A 26,469-nucleotide genomic window follows, 5' to 3' on the forward strand; every position below is an offset into this window, starting at 1 on the left:
AACAAATAATTTAAAGCAAAGGCCAGTGTAAACCCAATCGAGGTCAAGAAATAGATTGTGACCGGCACCCCAGAAACCTCTAGACATACAATTTTTTAAATTACAAAAGTAACACGTTAGAAAAAAAAATAAGCAAAAGGATTAACGTTTAAATCACCCATAATCCCACAGGAAAGAATAAATTGACGTGCAGTTTTATAGCCTTCCAATGTCTTTTGTACCGTGTGTGTGTGTGTGTGTATGTATATATATATTTACGAAAAACGGTGTTATACTATGTTTTATGTAATCATTTTCCATTTAACATGTAACAAACATCTTTCCATGCCATTAAATATTTTTCCACAGTATTTTTAACAGCTATATAGCATTCTAATATATGGGTGAGCCAAGGTTTTCTTCATTTAAGCCCTTACTATAAGATGTTTACGTTATTTAAAAATTTTCTAATTTTAGGGGCGCCTGGGTGGCACAGCGGTTAAGCGTCTGCCTTCGGCTCAGGGCGTGATCCCGGCGTTGTGGGATCGAGCCCCACATCAGGCTCCTCTGCTATGAGCCTGCTTCTTCCTCTCCCACTCCCCCTGCTTGTGTTCCCTCTCTCGCTGACTGTCTCTATCTCTGTCAAATAAATAAATAAAATCTTTTAAAAAAAATAAAAATTTTCTAATTTTAGACAATCTCAATATTAGAAACATACTTTGAACAGTATAGTTGCACAAATTTATAATTATTTCCTTAAAGTGGGATTAGTGAGTCAAAGGATACACAGTAGAAGGCATATAAAAATATTTCACTTGTTACTCTTTGGCAATTCTCTTTTGCTTTTGAACAAGTTGCAGACACCTTATCGTGATTTTTAAAGCTTGAGGAGGTTGCCTATTTGCCAGTATCATTTTGTGCTCACTTGTGTGTATGCACAACTTCTGTCATTTCCTTTTCACCTGCTACTCAGTCGGCCGGGAGCCTTCATCTTGTCTATTCTAGCCTAAGTCCTTCTTGTCCTGCAAGCCTCATTTAAGAGAATTTCAAACTTTCTTGACTTTCTGGGCTGGGTTAAACCCCCTGTTTCTCCTTCCTTAGCATCTCATTTTTGATCCTTCCTGAAATACATTATCTAGAGTTAGCTGCTTTGGAAAGCAGACACACTGTCTGCTTGTCTACCCTATCTCCTGGAACCTAGCCCAGGGCCTGACATATTTCTTGAGGTTGGACTTGACTAGGCATGTGAGGAAGGCTTTTGATACACATGAAAAACCATACCACCAGCAAATTATATTTACTGCAGTTTAATTTCATACCCACCAGCAAACTAAATTTACTGAAATAGGGACATTCTTAGGGCTGCCTTATGTATTTGTGTCATGATTTTCTAGATGCAGAACAGCTGACTACATAATTTTGTGACTGCACAGGATATCTTCCCTGAGTTCTTTTCTCCCTTTCTGTCCTCGTAGGTCAGCCTGGCAAGGACTTCAAAAAAAAAAAAAATTGTGGTCCCTCTTTCTTTCTCCAGGTTCTCTTCTTGTCCAACTCCAGTTCCAAATCCACTTTCAGCCCTCGCTTGCTGGACACATTCCTGAACCTTACTTACTTTTTTTTTTTTTTCATTTCTGTGATGGGTTTGCCACATAGACCTTGGAGAGTCCGTTCCCATTCCTTCATTGGGTACATCAGTGTCCATATCTTCCACAGGTGAGGGAATGAATGAACAAGGGGCATTTCCAGAGGACTGAGTGGGCCTGGAGTCGGTGTAGGAAGGAAGTAGGGACATAGGATGTGAATCACCTATAGGCGTCTTTGATGCTCTTGGAATTCACCACTCAGTGCCTGGATCAAATAGAGAAATCCCAGTTGTGGGAGTGGGTGCCCCTTCTCTGAGAGGTCCAGTTATTGGTTGAGCTTAAAAGGCTTTTCTGCCTGCTCCACTGGATTAGAACCAGCAAAGATCCTGTTTGTGACTACTAAAGGACAACTCAGGAGGGCAAGTGGCAGCATCACTGAGGTGGTGAAATCACGTGCTACACCCTTGAATTAGTTAGACATAGACCTGAATCTGTATAGGATCCTTGTCTTTCAAAATCTTTATGTTGTGGACAGTCCAGAATAGGAGGAGGTCTCTAAGTCTGACAGATCTTTGGTGATTTTGGCTGCTTTGCCATCCCAGCCTGCCTCTCTTAACCAGGAGCCAAATTACCTGCCTCACATTCTGACTCTTCCGTTTGTTAGCCATGTAAATTTGAGCAAATTACTTAACCATTGGGACGCCTGGGTGGCTCAGTCAGTTGAGCATCTGACTCTTGATTTAGGCTCAGGTCATGATCTCACGGTCCTGGGGCCAAGCCCTGAGCCCTGCACCGGGCTCTGAGCTCACTGTAAAGTCTACTTGTCCCTCTCCCTCTGCTCCTCCCCCTGCTCGACTGTGCACACACTCTCTCTCTCAAATAAAATTTTAAAAATTGCTTAACCATCTCTCTCCACTTCTGTTTTCTTATCTGTTAAGCACAAATAACAGAGGTGCCTCATGGGGACTGTATGAAAATTAAGTGAGTTACTATTTCCAATGCCCTTCATGGAGGGCTTGGCTGGTTGTATGGCTCAGTAAGTGTAAGCTCTTTCTATGAGCTCATCCAGCATCTGTCTGAAAAGTCTTTCCTCCTCTTTTCTATCAAAATTCTCGTTTTTCCTTTTCCTTTTTTTTAAATTAAGGTATAGCTTACATAAAGCGCATAAATGTTAAGTGTAAAGCTTATTGATTTTTCTCCTCCTTTTTCAAAGTCCCACCATGATATTTTTGTCCTGACATCACTGTCTTCTTTACTCACCTCAGACACCCCCAGCTCTGATTTAAGGATTCTGCTTTGAAAAACTTCAGTGCTTCCTGCCCTCCCTCTGGACACCAGCAGGAGGCAGGGTGGTATAGGGGGAAAGCTACAGTCAGCAAGTTAATGATCAACAAGCTTTGCCTGGCCTAATAATTTACTGGCTTGGGTAAGGACTTAACCTCTAGGGATTTTGTTTCCCCCACCTGCTAAAGAGTACAGAATACCAAATGGACACTTCATAGGATTCTAGTGAAGATGAAGTGAGATAAGTCCTTTAAACAATGTCTGATATATGTTAAATTAAGTTAGCAAGTCTAGAAAAAAAATTATAATACCCAGTGTCAGGGAGGGTGCTGTGAAACAAGCACCTTCAGCCAGTGCTGGTGAAAGTGTAAATCTATAAAACCTTTCCAGGGAGCAGTTCAGGAAAACAAAACAAAAAAACCACAAAAGCCATAAAATGTCCATTGTTTATAAACTCATTTTATGGAAATAATTGTAAATGAGCACCAAGATTTAAGTGCAAGTGTTTTTTTTTTTTTTTTTTTTAAGAGTTATTTATTTATTTGACAGTGAGAGAGAACACAAGCAGGGAAAGCGGGAGAGGGAGAAGCAGGCTAAGCGCTGAGCAAGGAGCCCAACATGGGGCTCGATCTCAGGACCCTGGGATCATGACCCGAGCGAAGGCAGAGGCTTAATGACCGAGCCACCCAGCCACCCCATGCAAGGGTTTTCATCACTTACTTAGAGTGTACATTAGAACTAGAAAGAGCCAATAATAAGATTATTAAATAAGTCATGGTGTGTTCATAGTAAGGAATTTTATTCTGTGATAAAAATTATGCCCCTCTCCTAAAAATAAACAAACAAATAATTATGTACTCAAAGATTACTTCATGCTCAAGATAAAGTAACAGAAAAGGGGTAGAAACATATAATGTGACCACACATTTATGGACGTTATAATCTGTAAAATATTTTTTTGAGCATTTACTATTCATCACTTACCATGGTAGGGTAAATAAATGACATTATTTCATTTAATCGTCATCGAAATCCTATGCTAGTTTTACAGAAGAATTAAACTGAGGCTCTAGGAGTTTAAATGACTTGCCCAAGACGTTATATTTGAATTTATGTCTGAGTCTGATTTTAAATCCAGATCTATTTGCATTAGCCAATATAGAACAACAAGAGATTTCAAATTTGTTTTTCCTTAGACTTTTCTATATTTTCCTAATTTTCTACAATGAGTAGAGGGAAAAGATCCCCAATAAATGTTATCCTTTATGAAACCTTACCATGATCCCTGACTCAAAAGAGCCTGAAGGAACCTGCAGAGCCTAATAACTTCCTGTCTAGAACAGGACATTTCCAGTCTTATATTATATGTGAGATTTTTTAAGTAGTACACTGTGAGATAGTAGAAAATATATATATATTGGTCTCTGCCCCCGGCTCCTGGCACAGAGCTTCTAAAACTCTGGTAATTTCATAAGTGATAAGAGCACTAGGAGCATCTCTTGTTCTAAAAAGATAACTCTGGGTGGGCTCCCAAATGGCTCCTGGATAGGAACTGGTCACCAGAAAGACCAAACCATGATTAGAAGCTTGGAATTTCCCACCCCTTCCCCTATTCTTGAGAAGGGAGAAGGGCTAAAAATGGAGTTAATGATCTCTCATGCCTCCATGATGAAGCCTCCATAAAATCCCAGTAGTATAGGGTTCAGAGAACTTCCAGGTTGGTGAACACATCCATGTAACTGGTGGGTAATTTACCCCAAGTCCACCAAGACAGAAGCTCCTGTGCTGGGGACCCTCCCAGACCTCGCCCTATGTACCTCTTCACCTGGAAGTTCATCTCTATTCTTAATCATGTCCTTTAATAAACTGGTAAACATTAGTGTTTTCCTGCATGCTGTGAGCCACTCTAAGCAAATTAATGGAGCTGGGGGATCATGGCAACCTTTGATTTGTAGGCACATTGGACAGAAGTTGTGTGTAACGGAGTTAAATTGTAGAACATCCAGCTGGTGTCACAAAGAATTGCTTGGTGTAGAAAGAAACCCCACACATTTGGTGACCACAAGTGTCAGAAGTAAAGCATTTTGTGTGAAAGTAAAAGGAGGGGAAAACTGGGTGTTTTTTTCTTAAACATACACCAATAGCATTTTTAAAATATTAATAACTATGAACTTTTTAAAACACGCATTTGAAACACACACACACATAGACATACAGACACATCCTACATCACCCATCAGGCCTGTCATTACTTGGATATTATTGCTCAGGACAAAGCTTAGGCAAGTTTTTAGGTAAAAAATAATGAATCATATAAAGTATGATGTAAATACAGGTGGCCTGTGGATATACCCAAAATCATAAAGGTGACATGGGAATGCTGGAAGTGTGGGAGGCACTGTTCCGGCGTCTGTGAGCTAGAGAACAGCAACAGGGGATGAAACCCAGCATGGTCAGAAGGTTCTTCAGCTTTTTGACTCTGCACATGGAACGTCTGTGTCAAGAACACACATGGCTGGTTGTTCCCAATCCCACAGATGAAAGTTCTCTGTGGTCAGCAGTGAAGGTTACAGAAATCTGATAAAGGAAGGCTTTGGGGTGGGACCAGGGAACAATCTCTTTGGAAGGCTATGTGAGGGTACTGTTGAAGCCAAGTGCATCAGGCATTGGATGTTATTTTGAGAAAACAACAGTTGTCTGTAGCAAAGAATGGAGGAAGGGAATGATGAAAATAATGGGAGGCTTAAACTCCAAAGCCAAGCCACCCATTGGCATCACCTCTCCCAACCTGGGGCCCTTATCCTTGCAGGTCAAAGACTCAAATATGGTCTTATCCACCACAGGCGTTTGCTCTATATTTATTGAAGCCCTGCTTTTTTTTTAAAAAATATTTTATTTATTTACTTGACAGAGACAGCCAGCGAGCGAGGGAACACAAGCAGGGGAGTGGGAGAGGAAGAAGCGGGCTCCTAGCGGAGGAGCCTGATGTGGGGCTCGATCCCAGAACGCCAGGATCATGCCCTGAGCTGAAGGCAGACGCTTAACGACTGCGCCACCCAGGCGCCCCTGAAGCCCTGCTTTGTGAGTTGAAGCTCCACTGGTTCTGGGGCCATGAATATAGATAAAACACTAATTTTGCTCTGAAGGAATTCAAGGTCTAGGTGGAAGATTAACATGTAAAAATGACATTGTATTTTAATTTTGAGCAATGGTGATGTATTACTTCTAGAGCTGACCCCAACCCTCCCCCGGCAAACAAATATTCCTAAAATGATTTTTTAGGTCAAAGTGATAAGGAATGAATTAGGATTGTATGGGGCAGTTGAAAGACTCTAGGCTGGGCGTCAGACATATCTGGGTCAGAATTCCATCCATTTTTTTTTTTTTTTGGTGGTCTTCAAACTGGAATTACACGCCCTAAGCATGAGCACTTTTCAAGGGGGATAAACCTTTATGTGTTATGTTTCTTAAAACTGATGTGAGAATACACCAATGTCAGAGATCCTGCCAGTTTCCCTTTCCCAATCAGCTTTCTCTCACCTTGCAAAAGATTAGGCATACCATCCGCATCTCACTTTGGTGTATATTACTATGTTAGAAACTGAGTTGGATACAAATACAGGCATAGTTCAAGACTAATTAAGGTCCCTGGGTGGCTCAGTCAGTTAAGCGTCTGCCTTTGGCTCAGGTCATGATCCTGGGGTCCTGGGATTGAGCCCCGAGTCCAGCTCCCTGCTTGGCAGGGAGTCTGCTTCTCCCTCTCCCTGTGCACTCCCCCCCCACTCATGTTATCTCTCGCTCGCTCTTTCTCTCTCTCTCTCTCTCAAATAAAGTCTTTTTAAAAAAAGACTAATTAAGGTCCCATTAACTATTCCCTTATTCATTTCATTGAGAGGTGATTTTTTTTTTTTAAGTAGGCTCCATGCCAAGCAGGGAGCCCAATGCGGGACTTGAACTCACCACCCTGAGATCAAGACCTGAGCTGATATCAAAAGTCGGACATTTAACAGACTGAGCCACCCAGGCATCCTGAGAGATGAATTTTCAATGGACATAATTTTATACTGCTTCGATCGATATTATTAGTGTATGACTTACAATGTTAGCTTAAGCCCAAAGAAAATTAATATTTAAAGTCTTGTAGTGAGGGACCCCTGGGTGGCTCAGTTGGTTAATCATCTGCCTTAGGCTCAGGTCATGATCCCAGGGTCCTTGGATTGAGTCCCACGGTGGGCCCCTTGCTCAGCAGGGAGCCTGCTTCTCCCCCTGCCTGCTGCTCCCCCTGCTTGTGCTCTCTCTCTCTGACAGATAAATAAATTAAAAAAATAATAAAGCCTTGTGGTGATAGTATATTTTTTAAGATTTTAAAATGCAACAAAAAATATATGGTCATATGTTGTTGCAGAGTAATAGATGATGAATAAAGGACTTTCGAACATAAAACCATGTTACTTTAGAAAAATATTTGGTGGGAGACATAGATTTCAAGGAGAGAAAGAATGGTTTATAATGTATGACTGTTAGGGTGCCTGGCTGGCTCAGCCAGTGGAACATGTGACTCTTGATCTCAGGGTGGTGAGTTCAAGCCCCATGTTGGGGGTAGAGCTTACTTAAGAAAAAATTTTATTAAAATATATGACTGTTCAAGAAGGGCCTGTCCATATTTTTTTATTTTTAAATGGATGATGGTGGATATCAAATCAGTATGGTACTTATATTTCATTGGGTGTATTTATGGCGGTGATATCACAGTTTTATTTTTGAATGTTAAGATCTGTAATGTGCCAGAAAGTACATCTTTTGCATTTAGTTAAATGCATGCTGAATCGCCCCCAGAATGTTCCCTTTATGCCCCTTTCAAGACACTCCCCAACCACCAACCACTGTTTGGATTTCAAACATCTTAGTTTGTCTGTTTCTTTTTTTCTTTTCTTTTTTTTTAAAAGATTTTATTTATTTATTTGACAGAGATAGAGACAGCCAGCGAGAGAGGGATCACAAGCAGGAGGAGTGGGAGAGGAAGAAGCAGGCTCATAGCAGAGGAGCCTGATGTGGGGCTCGATCCCATAACGCCGGGATCACGCCCTGAGCCGAAGGCAGACGCCTAACCACTGTGCCACCCAGGCGCCCCTAGTTTGTCTGTTTCTAAATTTCATATAAACAGAATCATATAGTAGGTACTCTTTGTGTCTAACTTCATTTGCGTAACAGTATTTTTGAGATTCACCCATGTCATTCCTTTTACTGCTGAGTATTGTTCCATTATATGAAAATCCACAATTTAGTTATTCATTCTCCATAGATATTTGCGTTGTTTCCTGTTTGGGGCAATTACAAATAAGGCTGCTACAAGCATTATTGTTCAAGTTAAAAAAAAAAAGTAAATAAGATGGAAACTTTTAGATGTCAACTTTAAAATGTGGAAGGAGATACACATTCTTAGCAGTGGTTTCTTGTCTTTTTCCTTTTAATTGTGAACTATACTGGACCCTTTAACAATGCAGAAGTTAGGGACATTGACTCCCATGCAGTCAAAAATCTGCATAATACCTTTGACTCCCCCAAAACTTAACTACTATTAGCCTACTGTTGACCAGAAACCTTACTGATATAAAATAAGTGGTTGATCAACACACATTTTTTATGTTATGTATATTACATTCTGTATTCTTACAATAAAATAGGCTAGGGAAAAGAAAATGTTACTAAGAAAACTATAAGAGAAAATTATGAGAAAAAATATTAAGTGTACATCCATGTATAAATTGGACCTGCACATTCAAACTGCCAGTGGTGTTTAAGGGGCAACTATATAACATTTGTACAAAAAGGACACCAAACTGTTTTCCAAAGTAGTACCATTGAACACTGTTGCCTTGCTTGTGTTGCGACAAGCTGATGAACATATAGTTACGTTTGTTGCAACTATCTTCTCTCACTCTCTGGTTTATCTATCAAGCTCTCTACATAAGATATTTATGAACCACAATGTATAACTTTAGTGTCACTGAATCATTCTCTTTATCTATCATTCTTTTCCTTTGTCTTGAGGGCTATTAGTGGCTTAATAAATCCTTTCCTATTCAGAAGTCAAGAAGATATTTTCATATACTCTTAAAAGCTGTAGATTTTTGCCTTTCACTTTTGTCTTTTATCCACCTGGATTTGATGTTGTGTATGGCATGAAGTAGAGACCAATTTCATTTTTTCCACCGCGTGGGTGGGTATCTAGCTATTCCAGTACCAATTTATTAAAAAGATCTTTTCCTACTTTCTGTACTGCCTTCTTTGTGATCAATTAAGTGACCATAGGTGTGTGTGTCTGCTTCCAGGAATACACAATTTTTCAAAATCATTTGATGAGATATGCAAGCAAGAAGAATGTGAAGATCAATCTGCTTAAGTTGTGTGGCTTTTATCTGGTTATTTAACTTCTCTGAGTTCCCCACACTGTTGGGAGAATAAAATGGGGTCATGCAATAAGGTGGTTAGAAGTTCTGATCCAGTAAGCCTCGGGGAGCAGTAGTAATAGTTTGGTTTTTTGTTTTGGGGTGTTGGGGTTTTTTTTTCTTTCTTTCTTTCTGTTGTTATATTTTAACTGCCTTGGAGTCCATGAAAACAACACCTGCTCAGGGCAGGAACTGCCAGGAAAAGAGCCCAGCGGACGTGACATTTGGGTGGGTCGTGAATGACGGTAGAATCTGTCATCTCTTTTTATGACTGCCATCTGTTGGCTGTCCATGGCGCATTTCCCACGTGCGTTGCATCTGCATGATATTTTATCTGGCTTAGAAGGGCCCAGAGGGAAAGGGCTGGGCCCTGCCCCACACCTCAGATTGTGGTGACCCCCCACTCGCTCTTGCCCAAGAAGACCTAGAAGTTGTTCTGTCTCCATGATTGTTAGACACACATACATGTCACTGAGGGCAGGGCTGGGCCTTTTAAAAATTCCTGCCACTGTAGTACTGCAGGATTCCCGAGTTTCACCCACACAGTCCTCCCTCCCCAAACCCAGCGCCGGCCAACATGTACAACAACAAACTCACGCATTCGCCCCAGCACCACCACCCATGGCAGTGGTGAAATCCATACCACACCCCCTGCACAATCTTGCCTGTGGTTGAGTGAGCATAGGGTCTTGCACACAGTAGGCACTGGATAAGCATCAGGTGAATAACAAATGAGTTACCACATGAAGATTGGGATATAGCAGCACATTCCCATCTGCTGCAGTGTAGCAAGACATGGGTAGATTATGTGGCTATTGCCAGTTCTGAGTGTGCTCGGGAATCATAGCAGGGGGCGGGGGATTTAACTATTCCTGCCCCTCCCCCCACTACTGAATTAAAAGAGAGAAGGGAGGTGCAGAAGAGAACTATTTTTCATTAATTCTCTGGGAGCTTCTATTTTGATCCCCGGTCAGGTATGGGAATGATATAATTACTAAACATCTGGGTCCATGCTTCATCAAAAGTACTCATTTTGCAGTATCTGACAAAACTTAAAATTCACATGCCCTTGAACCTATACTTCCTCCTAGACTTTATCCAATACCCGGAAATACAGGCACAAGGGTATTCAGGGCACCATTTTTAAACAGAGAAATACTTAAAACTAGGAAAATGTCCAGTCATTTTATTAAGCAAATTTTATTGAGACAGCAGTAACAACAACAAAATAATAAATTCCCTGCTCTTAGATTTACATTTTAGTTTATCAAAAGAGGACTAACGAATAATTTATGGTACACCTGAGCAGTGGAATATTATTCTCCCATCAAAAAAAAATGAGGTTGTCAATACACTGCTTTAAAAAGATGTTCAAGACAGGAGCCCCTGGGGGTACCGGGGGGCACCAAGCTGGCTCAGCTGGAAGAGCATTCAACTCCTGATCTCCCGGTTGAGGTCAAGCCCCACAGTGGGCACAGAGATTACTTTTAAAAAAAATGTTCAAGACATATTTCTAAAAAAAAAAAAAAAAAAAAAAAAGAAAGATTTTTTATATTTTTTATTTAAAAAAAAAAAAAAAAAAAAAAAAGGAAGATTTTGTATATATTACTATTCAAAATAAATAAAGAAAAAAGAAAACTAAGCTACAAAACACTGCATATAGCATTTTCCTATGTGTCTATAAACATTTTGGGGTGCCTGGGTGGTGCAATCCGTTAATCATAGGACTCTTGATTTCAGGTCAGGTCATGATCTCAGGGTCATGGGATGGAGCCCCGCACTCAGAACTCCCCAGCATGGCACCTGCTTAAGATTCTTTCTCCCTCTCCCTCTGTCCCTGCCCTGCCCCCACGCCTGTGTGCGTGCACGCTCTCTCTTTCTCTAAAGTAAACAAACAAACAAATACATCTTTTAAAGTGTATATATACCTGTGTGTAGATACATACAGATATATAAGTAAAAAATTATGGGAGAATGTTCAATAAAATTGTTAATGACAGTTATCACTGGGAAGGGGGCAAGTTTTACTTTTCTCTTCATAACCTTTTATGCTATTTAAACTTACTAACTTAAGGAAATACTACTTTTATTATTTTTTTGACTTAAAAAATTCCGTACAACCTTGAGAACCTGTGAGATTTGAATTTCCAGCAGGGGGCAGCAGTGATTCTCAAATATCTGTGACGTCAGCACAAAACTGAGTATTAGTGTCCACAGATTTCCAATTCCAGGCCCAAATAATGTATTTGGATCACCAGATTAAAAAGGGAATAAAAAGAAATAACCACAGAAAGTTTAAAATGCTGTAGGGATTGTTGTGACAAAACATTTTCTATATGGTTCTTTATTAACATTTGTCTAAACTTTCCTCTCTGGAGTACAGAGTTTTCTCATCCATTAAAATCAGATTTTGAAGAGATAATCTTAAAAGGTCTCTTTTCAGCTCTAACATTATATGGCTTTGAGAATATAAATCAGTATCAGGAAGAAACAAGCTCCAGTGCCCTCTGAAATGAATTGGCTTATCAAAGAATCTGCTTTACAATCCTTAGCTGATCAGGATGAATTATTACCAATTTATCTTTAGTGTAGATCAAAGAATACTTTTTTGGAGGAAGAGGGGAGGATGTTGTTATTTATTCAATTCACTGGTGGAGAAAAAGGAGAACTCTCCCGCTCTATAAATGTTTAGCATGTGTATAAAGGTCGTAAGTCTGGTGTTTAGAAATTACACACAGGCTTACCAAAGAATCTTCACTGGGTTGGCCAAATTAAACAGCAGGCAGTTGTACAGAAATAAACACAAGTTAACATTTAACCCCAGCAAGTCCCTGTTCTTGCTGCTCCATCTTTCTTAATAGGAGACTGAGAGGGTCAGCAGGCTGCTAGCTACTCTAGGAAGACACTGGGCTCCTCTGAGAACCCACCCATCTACCACTTTTATCAAGTACATATTTTTTTTATTAAGGGATAATTGAAATATAATATCATATTAGTTTTGGGTATACAATATAGTGATTCAATATGTATATACATTACAAAATGGTTGCCACATAGATCTAGGTACCATCTGTCACCACACAAAGTTGTTACAATATTTTTTTTTAAAGTTTTTATTTATTTATTCGACAGAGATAGAGACAACCAGCGAGAGAGAGAACACAAGCAGGGGGAGTGGGAGAGGAAGAAGCAGGCTCATAGCAGAGAAGCCTGATGTGGGGCTCGATCCCATAACGCCGGGATCACGCCCTGAGCTGAAGGCAGACGCTTAACCGCTGTGCCACCCAGGCGCACCCCCTACAATATTTTTGACTATATTCTCTGTGCTGTACATTACATCCCCATGTCTTATTTATTTTATAACTGTAAGCTTGCACTTCTTCTTCTTTTTTTTTTTTTTTTCTTTTTGTTAAGTTCAACACGGGGCTTGAACTCAGAACTGTGGGACCTAAACTGAGGTTAAGATTTGGTCACTTAACCCACTGAGCCACCCAGGCACCCCTGGAAGTTTGTACTTCTTAATCTCCTTCACTTATTTCATCCATTCCCACACCCCTTGGGCAACGATCAGTTTGTTCTCTGTACCTATGAATCCGTTTCTGGCTTGTTTGTTCTTGTTTGTTTATTTGTTTGGGTTTTTGGATTCCACATATAAATAAAATCATATAATATTTGTCTTTCTCTGACTAATTTTGCTTCACATAATACCCTCTGGATCTATAAGTGTTGTCACAGGTGGCAAGATTTCATTCTTTTTGTGACTGAGTAATACTCCATTGCATGTATGTACCACATCTTATTTATCTATTCATCTGTCAATGGACATTTAGGTTGCTTCCAAATCTTGGCTATTGTATGTAATGCTGAAGTGAACATAGGAGTGCATATGTCTTTTCAAATTAGTATTTTCATTTTCTTCAGATAAATAGCTAGGAATGTGATTGTTGGATTGTACTGTAGTTCTGTTTTTATTTTGAGGAAGCCCCATACTGTTTTCCACAGTGGCTGTACTGATTTACATTCCCACCAACAGTGCATGAGGGTTCCATTTTCTCTAAAGCCTTGCCAGCATTTATTTCTTTTTTTAAAAAAGTTTTTATTTATTTATTTATTTATTTATTTATTTATTTATTTGAGAGAGAGAGAAAGAGCATGAGCCAGGGGAGGGGCAGAGGGAGAGAGAGTAGCAGGCTCCCCACTCACTGAGCCGGGAGCCCAGTGCGGGGCTCGATCCCAGGACCTTGAGATCATGACCTGAGCTAAAGGCAGATGCTTAACCGACTGAGCCACCCAGGTGTCTCAACATTTGTTATTTCTTATCTTTTTGATAATAGCCATTTTGACAAGAGTGAGGTGATAACTTATTATGGTTTTAATTTGCATTTCCCTGATGATTAGTGATCTTGAGCATCTTTTCATGTGCCTTTACACACACACACATATAGTTTTTTAATTAATTAATTTATTTGAGAGAGAGAGAGCAGGGGGAGGAGCAGAGAGAGAGGGACAAGCTGACTCCATGCTGAGCACAGAGCGCCACACAGGTGCTCGATCCCCTGACCCTCAGATCATGACCTGAGCCAAAAGCGTTGGCTGCTCAACCAACTGAACCACCCAGGCGCCTCCACACACATATGTTTTTAAGCATCTGAATCATAAACTTTTCCAGCTATTGCTTCATGTCCCAAGAGCAGTGCTCCTTTTATAGATAACACTTTATAAATTATAACACTTTTTTTCTTTTAGCATTTGCCTAAAGTTACACCACTAATAAGTGGCTGAGTCAGGATTCAAACCTGTAACTATCCAGCTCCAAGACCTCACACTTGACCATGGCACTATATGAAAGGAGAGGATGCACATCATCAACTTGTTACCCAAAAGCTGTGAATATCTGCATGAGTAATTGTGTGTAAGTATATAAAGTGTGTGGCTGTTAGGTCACTAAGCTCTGTCTAGCTCACATATTTTATTTTATTTTATTTTATTTTACTTTATTTATTTTTTTTTAAAGATTTTATTTATTTATTTGACAGAGATAGAGACAGCCAGCAAGAGAGGGAACACAAGCAGGGGGAGCGGGAGAGGAAGAAGCAGGCTCATAGCGGAGGAGCCTGATGTGGGGCTCGATCCCATAACGCCGGGATCACGCCCTGAGCCAAAGGCAGATGCTAGACCACTGTGCCACCCAGGCGCCCCTAGCTCACATATTTTAAGCACTCACCATGTGCTAGTCTTTGTCAGGTATTGAGCGTAAGGGTGTCAAAAGATGAATTAGACTTGATTATCACATTCAAGAAATTTCTGGTTTTTGGAGGAGTGAAGAGCCAATGAGTAAACAAACAGAACATGTGAAAAATAATAGGGAAACAATTAAGAAAGAAGAAATTAAGGCAGCAGAGCAGGATGGCTAAATCTATGGGCTGCAGAGTCCAGTTCTCAGCTGTGGGACCTCTTACGCCACAGTTTCCTTATTGGTAAAATGGGACTCTAGTATAGGTAATTGTTGTGAGGGTTAAATGATATAAAGCATTATTAAATTGCTTAGCCTAGGACCTAGCAGATGGAAAGGCTTGTTAGAATGTTAGTTAATAATATTGTTTGATAAAGCTTAAGCAAAGTAAGAATCACGCATAGCTACCACACTTCTGAGATGTTGACGCTCCTCTCTCAAATTATTCTGAAGCTCCCAGCACCAAACGACCCATTTCCTTGAGATTTATTCTTCCCCCTGACATGGTTCTCTTGTGATCCTACTAGAATGTCTCCAAGAAAGAATGAGGTGGCAAAGGGGCCGCAGACCCCATGCACCAGAAGCTTGGGGGTTTTTGCAGGGAAGGAGAACTGGGATTGGAACAGCCCTTGTGACAGGCAAATCAAGACAAATCAACTTGGAGTGTTTGTTAGAAAATTTCTAGGTTCCACTACCTGAGATTTTCATTTTGCTCCAAATTGAATTTCAATCCATACTTCATTAATATTTACGTATAACTATAATCATGGGGCAGGTTCCATGTGATTTTATCCTGCAGTCAATTCCCTTCCCCACCAGATTACTTATTGTTCTTCTAAACACTGACCTACCCCCTTCCTCGTTTGTCAAGGACATTGCTTTGATATGCTACAGTGGCTGTGGGTTTTAGCCCTGAGTCTTGGCATGAGACATACAAGTTCTTTTATCTGAAACCCTCTGCCTTCTGACTGCAGGAAGTAAGCTAACACTTCTCTAAAACCAGCTGAAAACTCACCTCCTTCTGGAAGCCTTCCCCGCTGAGTTCTTTACTTTTGCATTCTGTTCTGTGTCACAGATGGAATTGGGACTGTTGAAACCAGAGAAGTGTTCTTCGTCTTTGTCATGTGTGTGTAAGTTCTGGTTCTTCCCACTGGGGGCAGCATGGACTTTGTGGAGAGAGTAGGGACTCTGGAATCTGGCATGAATCTGGCACCACTCCTGAGTTCTCAGATTCATCCTGCTGTCCCTTGTCACCTTGGACTGCTGCTTTATTCTCGTGGGTTGTCATCTTCCATCCTGACTTCTTCAGGCAGCTGTCCCTTCCCTGCTTCCCTTTAGTTCTTCCCAAGAGTGGACAGAGGGCTCCTTTAACTTCCAGAAGCACAACTAAGTTCATACTGTGAGTCCCGCCATTTACTACAGTGTCCTCATCTGTCAAATGGGGATAATTATAGGGCCTTCCCCCACCGAATTCTTGTAAGAATGAAATGAGATCAGGCACGTTTACCGGACTTGGCACATTACAAGTCGTGACAGATACTTTCGACTGGTTCTCTCAAAATCCATTCCAACCCCTTTCTACCTTGCTTTCTGAACAGCAGAAAATAGAAAGCTAAACACTTATTACATTTCTTCAACTCCCTTGCAGCTCTGATTCTATTTGTGATTTAGATGCCGTTTGTGTGAGACTTTAGAACTAGGAACTCTGTGGAGGGAGAGGCAAGTGGAAAGCATCTATTTTCCCAGTGCTGATCATGGCAAAGGCAACATGATTCTGGAGCCAGCAGCTGTCGGTGGCAGCTTAGATTCTGGATGGTGGCAGAGGCTGCGGCTTGCTTGTCAACCCAGTTCTGCAGTATAATTTTGGAAGTCATTCCTGGATGTTTAACCTAGAGTGTATTTCTTAAATTTCCGAACGATTCTGTGAGCTAGCCATACCCTTCAGTAAATCTCTTTGTGCTTAAATTAAAAGAGGGAAACCTGTTTTCTGCAACCAAGAAAATTGACCAATACTTAAATATTCAATTAACTGTTACTATTATTTTAAAACTTTGTTGAAGGCTTGGTAGTAAAGCAAGTAATTACACTTCGTGAATGGAAATTTAATTAGCTACTAACTAAGACCATGTAAAATGATTTCTAGAGTAGCACTGTCCCATAGAGCTTTCTTTCATGAGGAAAATGTTCTATATTTGCACCCAATATGGTAGCCAGTGGTGTGGCTATTGAGCACTTGAAATGTGGCTACCATGACTGAGGAACTGAACTTTTAATTTGGTTTCATTTCAATTCACTTAAATTTAGAATTAAATAACCACATGTTGTTGGTGGCTACCATGTTGGACAACACAGTCCTCAAGAGTCTCAGCCTGACTCTTTCACAGGGTCTTTTTTACAGCCCTCTCTTTCTCTAGCCAAGAAACTCCTTCAGTCAGTTCTTCCTTAATCCCCAGTCTCCAACCGTATCTTAATACTCTACAGAGATGCAACATGCCCACGACAATGGCAACTGTTATATGATGAATTTAGAGTCTCATTGTCCCCAGATTCCATTCTAGGATTGCATATTTGCTTTTTATTTACACAATCCAAAAGTTCACCGAAACGTTTTTGCTAAAATGCAATCCATCTTGAAAGGCAAATCTTATCCTTCACTTGAAGAAGGAAAACCGTTTATTATATTTTGTAAATATGTATTTCCCATCATTTCTAGTATTGCGTTTCCAAGAACACTGGGGTCCTATATCAGTTAGACAAGTGATTCTCATACTTTGCTGCATATTAGAATCACTATGAGAAAGTAATTATTTGCCAACCACACTCGAGGCCAATTAAATTAGCATTATGGAAAATGAGTAAGGTGAACCAAAAGTTTATCAGCAACACTATTTTTTTTTAAAAAGGAGGATGTATTCCTATATTAATAGCAATTAAAAGTTAATAAAAACACAGGAAAAATAATAGTAAGATTTTGAAAGGGGTAATTTATTGAGATAAGATAAATAATTATAAACTTGATATTCAAAGCCAAACATTTTTTATCATTTTGGGTTTTTTGTTTGTTTGTTTGTTTGTTTTTTAAATACTTTATTTCTTTATTAGAGAGAGAGCACATGGGGGGCAGGAGCAGAGGGAGAGGGAGAGAATCTCAAGTAGATGAGGGGGCTTTGATCTCACTACCCTAAGATCATGACCTGAGATGAAACCAAGAGGTGGACACTTAATTGACTGAGCTACTCAGGCACCCCTGATTGTTTGTTTTTAAAGATTTTGTTTTTAAGTAATCTCTACAGCCATTGTGGGGCTCAAACTCACAACCCCAAAATGAAGAGTCACGGGCTGCACTGACTGAGGCAGCCCGGTGCTCTTTTTTTTAAATCATTTTGGTTGACTAGAGGCTACAAGGAGACAGAAATCACAAAGCTACTTTTTAACAACTCTGCAAAGCTTCTGGAATACAAACATTCACAAAGAATGCGGATTTCAGTCATGGTCCTCTTCCAAATTGCCATTTTCACATGTTATATGAATAAACGCAAATAATAACCATAAGCATTTTATAGACCTTCCTTCCTATACAACCAAACAAATGGACATCCCGAGGGAAGCTGGGAAAAAAGACAATAGGTGTCCAAGTTCAGTGTCAGATGGTTTCTTTATTGCGCTCCCCCACTTCCCCCCACACAGATGTTCCCTGTGAATGAATTTGGGTCTATGTGATTCATACCAGAGTGGGATGGTCCCAAAAAGTTTGAAGAGAGGAACTCAACACTTCCTGAAATGATTCTCTTTTGACTTTAATTCAAATTTAGGAAGGAGCTTCCCAAGCCTTTTATAAATACCCTTGAAACATATGTGACTTAAGACTGATTTTGTTTCCTTCTGTCCTCTCAGTGGCTCTTTTATCTAACTGAGTGATGGTATGACTTGGTTCATGACTGCTGTGAGTGACAGCTGGGAGCCCGCCCTTTCCTCCTGCCCTGATTAAAACGCCGTGAGGCATTTCCCACAACTTCAGGGCCCAGGTGCTTGGCAATACTGCCAAACATTTCTTCCAACTTAACAAAACGGTTGTAATTATATCCATTAATTCTGGATTAGATAACACATTCAATCATTTATAAATTCAGAAAATACACAGAGCAGAAGGTGACTTTGTTCTTCCTCCTGCATTCCCCTGGCTGCCCAGCTCCCTTCCTCAGGGCTACTAGTTTCTGGTATGTCTTCTCTGAGTTAGGTATTTTATGCAGCTTTTAAAAGAACACATTTACAGGGTGCCTGTCTGGCTCAGTCAGTGGATCGTGTGGCTCTTGATCTTGGGGTTGTGAGTTTGAACCCCACGTTGGGTATAGACATTACTTAAAAAAAAAAAAGCTTTAAAAAAATAAAAATAGGGATGCCTGGGTGGTTCAGTCAGTTAAGCACCTGCCTTCAGCTCAGGTCGTGATCCCAGGGTGGTGGCATCAGGTTCCCTGCTCAGGGGAGAGTCTGTTTCTCCCCCTGCCTGCCGCTCCCTTCCCCCCGCTTGTGTGCGTGCACTCTCTCTCTCTCTGACAAATAAGTAAATTAAATATTTTTAAAAATAGAATAAAATAAAAAATAAAAAATTAAATAGAAATAAAATACATTTATGCTTTCTTCCCCCCTTTTATTCTTCCATTTTACATTAATGATAGCACACTATACAAATACATTTTTTATTTCTTTATTTTTTCCCCCACCCCTGCCCCTAGAATGGAAGCTCCATGAGGGAAGGGATTTTATTCTGTTGTTTTTTTTTTTTTAAGATTTTTTTTTAAAAGTGAACTCTATACCCAACGTGGGGCTCAAACTCACAAATTCCTGAAAATCGAACAGAAAAGCACCATACAGGGGCGCCTGGGTGGCACAGCGGTTAAGCGTCTGCCTTCGGCTCAGGGCGTGATCCCGGCGTTCTGGGATCGAGTCCCACATCAGGCTCTTCTGCTATGAGCCTGCTTCTTCCTCTCCCACTCCCCCTGCTGTGTTCCCTCTCTCTCTGGCTGTCTCTATCTCTGTCGAATGAATAAATAAATAAAATCTTTAAAAAAAAAAAAAAAAGAAAAGCACCATACAGATTGGAATTGTTGGAAAAATACAGATGATGTATTACAGAAAGAAGTGCACACAAAAAAGTACATATTGTATAATCCCATTTATATGATGATAAGTCAAGGACAAACAAGTTGAATCTATGGTGATAGAAATCAGAACAGCAGCCACCTGAGGTTGGGGGCATTGACTGGATAGGAGCCCTAAGGAACTTTCTGAAGATGTGGAAAAGTTTGAATCTTGATTTGGGTAGCAGTGTTTGCAGTTGTCAAAACTCAATTTTTTATAATTTTTTAATAATTTTATATGATTTTTTATAAATTCACTGTGTGTCAAAATACATATAGCATAGCAAATGGCTGGAATGATCCCATACTGATATAACCTGTTTGAACTACTTTGCAAAACTCAGGTACAAGAAATTGCACATTTCTCAGGGTGCCTGGGTGGCTCAGTCGTTAAGCATCTGCCTTTGGCTCAGGGCGTGATCCCAGAGTTCTGGGATCGAGCCCCAACATCGGGCTCCCTGCTCCGCTGGAAGCCTGCTTCTTCAGACCTCTCCCACTCCCCCTGCTTGTGTTCCCTCTCTCTCTGGCTGTCTCTGTCTCTGTCAGATAAATAAATAAAATCTTAAAAAAAAAAAAAAAAGGAAATCGCGCATTTCTCTATTTGGTGAGGGCGGGGTGGGGGGAGACTCAAATGCAGCTCAGTCTCTGCCTTTCTGGGTGGAGGTAGGTGATATAAACCCAATCATTTTTGGCCACACAGGCCACTTGGCTTCTTGAGATCAGAGAAGTATCTGGGGCTTAGGACCTTCAGAAAAATTGGAGACAGGACTTTGGTTCATGTGGTGGCCATTGAGATGCTTATTGTTTTGTGTGGTTTACTCAGAATTGGAAGGCTCAGACTCCAGCTCAAGCTCAATCATCAGGACCCTTTTGGAGGATCTAGAAGGAGGTCCTGAGCTCTCAGTCTTCCTGGGGCCACCAGCCCTACCTCCATTCCTGCTATCTTCCAGACTCTGTGTGGCATTGAAGTGGGAGTCCTTGTTACTCTAGAACTTGCCCTCCATTCATCCTCCCAGTGGATTTGCCCTTTAAAAAAAAAAGTCCTGTGGAGAACTGGTGGGGGTGGGAGGGGGCTGAAGGGGATTTGGGGAGACCTGTTGAAGCTAATAAGTCTCCAGGTTGGACTCAGCCTCAGCTCCCATTAAATAAGAAATGGGAAAACTGGGAAAGGAGAAAGAAATGTCTTTTTTTTCTAAGCTTCTAAGAGGTTTGCAAACAATTGGAGTAATTAAAAGTTCTCAGAAGTAGCCGATGGTGCCCTTTTCACCGAGGGAATGTGGGCCAAGCATGATATATTAAAAGAGAGGGAGCTGCTCTATTGAAGTTAAAAATAATCTTATGTCACATGGCTAATTTGTTGGAATGCAGCAATTAAAGGGCTGTGGGCAGAGGGAGAGCTGGAAGCAGCTGGGGAGCTCACAGGCAGAGTGCACGCCCTGGGGACTATGTTTGCAGAGAGAGAACAGTGTCACAGCTGACTTAGGGCACCTTATCAGAAAACCCACAAAAGGGGCAGGAAGAAGGAAAAGTGGGGTCAAGTTCAGAGCTGTGACCTTTGGGCTTATCAGACAGAGAAGGGATGGGTCAGGACTTGTCACCTGTGCTCCCGGGATGCTGATTCACTCAGCAAGGATGAAGGCTTTCCAGTTCCCCCTGCACTTTGAAAATGCATGCCTTTGAATTCATTTCAAAGGAATACATAACCCGAAGGAGCCCTTTGATCCTAAATCCATGGGAAAACAAATCTATATGGTCTTGAGGGGAAAAGCAGGCCAGCAATACAAATCTTAATTTGGGGTGTTGGGGATTTTTTTAAATTCTTGAAATTTTTGAAAAATTTTTTGAAATGTTGGAGTTGAAAGAGATTAAGCTATGTAATATAATATTTGAATTTTTCAGGTGAGGCAACAAACTCAAAGACACTGATTTACTCAAGGTCACTCAACCAGCAAGTGCTAGAAGCTTGATTCTAATCCAGGTCTTTAGCTAAAGAGGAGGGACATGGTGGTTAGGAAGTGCGGGATTCAGACTCCCCTGAAATGGAATTTGGCTTCACTAGCTGTGGAGTTGGGGGACTCTCTTGTGAGTGCCTAATTGCTCTCAGTCTCAGTGTTACCATCTGCAAAATGGGAGTAATGATAGCACCCACCACCTAGAGTGGTTATAATGCATGTAAAATAGTGTAACATCAAGCCTAGAGTAAATGCTTAATAAAATGTAAGCTCTTATAATCCCAGAGCTTTTTCTACACCACCCTGTATCAAATTCCTAGGGCTTTTTTGCAGGTTAACTTGCGCCCCACATTCTCTTTGGTTTGGGTAGGTTTCTCTTTTTCTCCTTTCCACCTGCAACTCTGGTGGATTATATAAAAAGAAAAAGAGAACTAGTCGCTTTCTCCTAGCATGTCCTGCTTTTTTTTTTTTTTTTAAGATTGTAATTATTTATTTGTCAGAGAGAGGCAGGTAGAGGGAGAAGCAGGCTCCCCACTGAGCAAGGAGCCAGGTGCGGGACTCGATCCCAGGGTTCTGGGATCATAACCTGAGCCGAAGGCAGGCGCTTAACTGAGTGTCCCTAGCCTTTCCTGCATTCTAACACACCCACCCTACTTGTTTTCTCTCAAGCTCTGGGCCCTCCAGCTTGCTCTTTCAGTATGGTTCCCAAGTTGCTGCTAAGCAGAAATGGTGCCAACGTGAAGAAGCAAGTATTGCTGCCCCCAAATTCAGTTATCAGCTGCACCTGAATCTTTTAGAATACTTGATCAATTTTCAAATTTATAAGGAACACCACTAACAGAAAGGGCTCTGAGCATTCAATGGAGATTTGGGCCTCAGAGGCTGACCACCCCTGGAAAGTGGAGGCCAAGTTCTATATGTCACATATGTTGCAAAGAACAGAAACGTAGCTTGGGGGGGGGGGNNCTTGGGGGGGGGGGGGTAAGGGAAATTAAGTGACTCATTTATATTTAGGTTTCATTTACGACTAGATTCAAGAGTTTAACAATGTCCTGAGGGCACCTTTCCGTTTTGTGGGGCTCTATTCTTGAGACTTTTTCCACTAGTCAGACAAAATAGCCCTGGAGAGCCTCAAGCTTTACTTTTCTCCAGTTTGGTATTCTTCGAATAAAGAAGGGGTCAGCCCAGTACTCTCTCTTAGTTCTTTTTCCCGGTTGGGCTGCTTTAAATCAAGTGCCAGTTCCTGAAACAGCGCACCCAGCAAATGAGCTTCTCTGATTGGATAGATTAGATCGCATGCCTCACCTGTCAGCAAGGGGAGGTGGGGCGTACTGATTGACAGCCAGGCTAGCTTCGCAGAGACTAGGATAGGAACAGGTCCTTAGAGGAAAATGGGGATTCCAGAAGAAAGGGAAAGACAGGTAGATATAAACCGCTAATATCAAAGTCTAGCACGTATGTGCACTTTTCTGAGGTGGTGGTTTATAGCTTGCTTCATATCCTCAAAGTGTTCTATAATCCAAGAAATAGTAAGAACTTTGGGGGAGGAAAATGCTTTCTTCCCGCGCCAAATATTTCCTTCCTGTAGAGGGTCATCAACGCTAATGCTCTAGGCCCCTCTTTTTCCCATTCTCCTTCTGCATTTAGGAAAGGAAAAACATCAGGAGAAACTGAGCATGAGTCGTGACTTCTTCTCCCTGGTCATTAGGACCATGACTCTGGGAGGGCACACAAGTTCTTGTCTCACTCCACACTGGGAGGGCAGCCTGGTCCAGTGCTGCCTGGGATTGGTAGGAAAGTCTGTTTAGTTAGGATACAAGGAAGCCTACTGGACTCACGCCCTAAACCACATTCTCCAACCTAATGTGTAGCCATAGTAGAAGATAATCCGTCTTCTGACTACCTTAGACCCCTAATCGACCCAGAGCCTGAGTAGGGAGAAGGCATCTGTCTTTTGAGGCCCCTTCTGAAAAGTCATCAAGAACCACCAGTTTAGAACATCAGGGACCCATAGATTCATCTTCTCACTCTCCCCTTCCTAGATGCATCCCCCCGTGGAGGAGCTGGTTACCTTGGGAATCCACAGAGACGGCGGAGTGCTAGGAGCAGGCTCCGAGATTTACAACAGGTTTACAATAGCAGGTGAGAGGAACTGGGATTATTTCACGTGGAGGGGAAAAAGAAACCAAAGGAGGGGTGACATAATTGTTGCCTTCACCAGAACTATGCTGAGGGTGAGGCATCACTGGTATTTTTCCACTGCCTCACCCTGACCCTGATCATAGTCCCACTTGTGTCCTTCTGTGCCCACCTCTTGGAAAATAAATTGTTCCACTTCCACAGAAAGGTGCAGGAGGTTGGGGCACACAAACCAACTTAAATATAACAACATTTTATTATTATTTCTTTTTAATCACAAAAGTAATACACAATCCATGAAAAGAACTAAAAAGATGTAGACAGGGATAAAGATGAGAACGAAAATCCACTCTAAGCCCTCAACCCTGAGACAGCTGTTGTTAGCATTTTGATCTATTATTGTCCAGCCTTTTTTTCTATACATATTTTAAAATTTATCCTTTATTTAAAAATATATATATATGTAAGAATCTTTCAAATAAAATAGAAGTGTATAGTGTAAAAGATGAACATAGTGAACTCTGCACTTTGTCTTAATATTATATTTTATTAAATTGAATATTTTTTGTTGTTACCACTTCCTCTTCTCTCTTCTGGCCTTAGGAATGGTTAACATTAATGGCACTCATTTGAGAGGAAAGTATTGATACGGTGACACCCAATTTAGGGATGGGTAACTAAGGTTCTCAGACTTACCCACAGCCACACCTAACTCCTGCCACCTTCCCTGGGGACTGGAACAATTTCCTAATAAAATAGGCAAGTTTGTTAAGAAAAGGAGGCAAAGAAGGGGCTTCCATACACCAGGACTCTTGGCCTTCTTTCTCTACCATAAATATACATCACACCCACCCTTAGCCACTTCGGCCTCCCTAGCACCAAGATTTTGATTCTGGGAACATGTAACTGCAAGTGAACAAAGAGTCAGGGGAAAGTTCTTTATCAGCAGGAGAATTATTTTATTCAATGTGTTTCCTTACATGAGTTGAGACAATAAAGGGAAAGAATGAGAAGAAATAAAAGGCCAGTCACTCAGGCCACTTTTAATGAATCACCCCCCAGTGTCATTTACCCATCCCCAGTCAGGAAAAGCTGGAGTTTTTCCATGCCAAGAAAAACAGAGGGCAGGAAGAAACAAATTACGACCTTGTTTGTGTTTTGTGTCTTAACTATTTGATTTATAGGCCTTGATCCAGTGATTATGGATGAAAGAAAATATCCCAGTGTCCCAAACCTAACCTGAACTTAACTGCGGGTGGGTCTCACGTCCATAGTTCAAAGTTAGTATGAAGTTAAAACACTTTAAAAATAAAGTTTCAGGGTTAGGGGCTGCCTGTAGGCATTCTTACTCCAGTGGCAAGGCCAAATTCCTTTCCCATACTCCAGTTTCAGAAAACTCTGTTTAGAAACTTAACCCCTTCTCCTTCATTCCAGAAGTTGGGCATTTATCTATTCAACAGATAGTAAACACCTACTATGTGCCAAGATACTGGTGCTACAATGGTGGGCATACAGATCAATCAACACATACATGAGAAAAATACGTGTAGCCATGAGTTCTATGGAGAAAAGGAAAACAGAATGATATATTAGAATGGGTAGCCACTTAGGATGAGGTGGCTCACATAAACTTCATCAAGGGGATGACATTTAACTTGAGATTAGAGACATAAAAATGTGAATGTGAAGTCAGAATGAGAGACGACCATTCCAGGGAGAGGGAATATCCCCTAAGGTAGGCTCATGCCTGGCATGTAGAAAATAAACCGTCTCAACTCAAAAGGAATTCTTGGCTATAAGGATTATTTTTCAGGAGTTGATCTAGAAAGAAAGTTGCTAAATTCCTTTCTGAATCTTAATTGTGTAGATGTTCAACCTCACCCATAAGAAGAGAAATACAAATCAAAACTACAGTGTGGTAGCATCTTTTTAAAAGATTTAATTATTTATTTATTTACTTGAGAGAGAGAGAGAGAGCAGACAGAGGGGGAGGGAGAAGCAGGCTCCCCACTGAGGAGAGAGCCCGATGCGGGGCTCAATCCCAGGACCCAGGGATCATGACCTGAGCCGAAGGCAGACACTGAACCGACTGAGCCACCAGGGTGCCCTGTGATAGCATTTTTAAAATGTCAGATTGGTATAATTCGAAAACTTTGATAACATGCTCTGTGGGGTTGTGAGGAAGCTGTCATTTACATGCATCACCAGGGAAAATATAAATTGGTGCCATTGCTAACCCTATAAATGTGTATGCTTTTGACCTGGAAGTCCCATTTCTTTTACGTGTGTATAATGATGTAAGACCAAGGTTATTGATTATAGCATTGTTTGTAATTTCAAAAGACTAGAAACCCAAATTTCCCAGTAGGAGACTGCATAAGTTATGAAACATTCATATCAAACGATGAATATTAACTATGAAAAACTATCCAACTGTAAAAACAAATGAGGAAGCTCTCTATGTATTACTATCTAAGCATTTCCAAGATGTCATTAAGTAAAAAAAGCAAGACACAGAACTGTGCAACTTTTTACATAAAAGTGAGTAAGCTAAGCATAAATATTTATATTTACTAGCATTTGCTTAGAGAAACTCAGGAAGGATGCAAACAAAAAATATTAAGTGATTATCTGGGGTGGGTGAGTAGAAAGGGATGGAAAATGGGTAGAAAGAGTAGGCAAGAGACTTTTCATTGAGATGTTTACTTTTTT

The 26,469-nt window shown here is 40.8% G+C and overlaps 1 protein-coding gene across 1 annotated transcript in view; it reads left to right on the top strand.

The window, feature by feature from the left end:
- Positions 1-23,906, top strand: part of NIP7 (nucleolar pre-rRNA processing protein NIP7) — a 62,395-nt gene extending 38,489 nt beyond the window's left edge. Inside the window, exon 5 of the mRNA XM_034638735.1 lies at positions 23,661-23,906. Within this exon, the coding sequence (XP_034494626.1) occupies positions 23,661-23,891 (231 nt within the window). The 3' untranslated portion in view covers positions 23,892-23,906. The remainder of the gene's footprint in view (positions 1-23,660) is intronic.
- The last annotated feature ends 2,563 nt before the right edge of the window (positions 23,907-26,469 follow it).

This window comes from Ailuropoda melanoleuca, chromosome 12, assembly GCF_002007445.2.
Source record: "Ailuropoda melanoleuca isolate Jingjing chromosome 12, ASM200744v2, whole genome shotgun sequence".
NCBI lineage: Eukaryota > Metazoa > Chordata > Mammalia > Carnivora > Ursidae > Ailuropoda > Ailuropoda melanoleuca.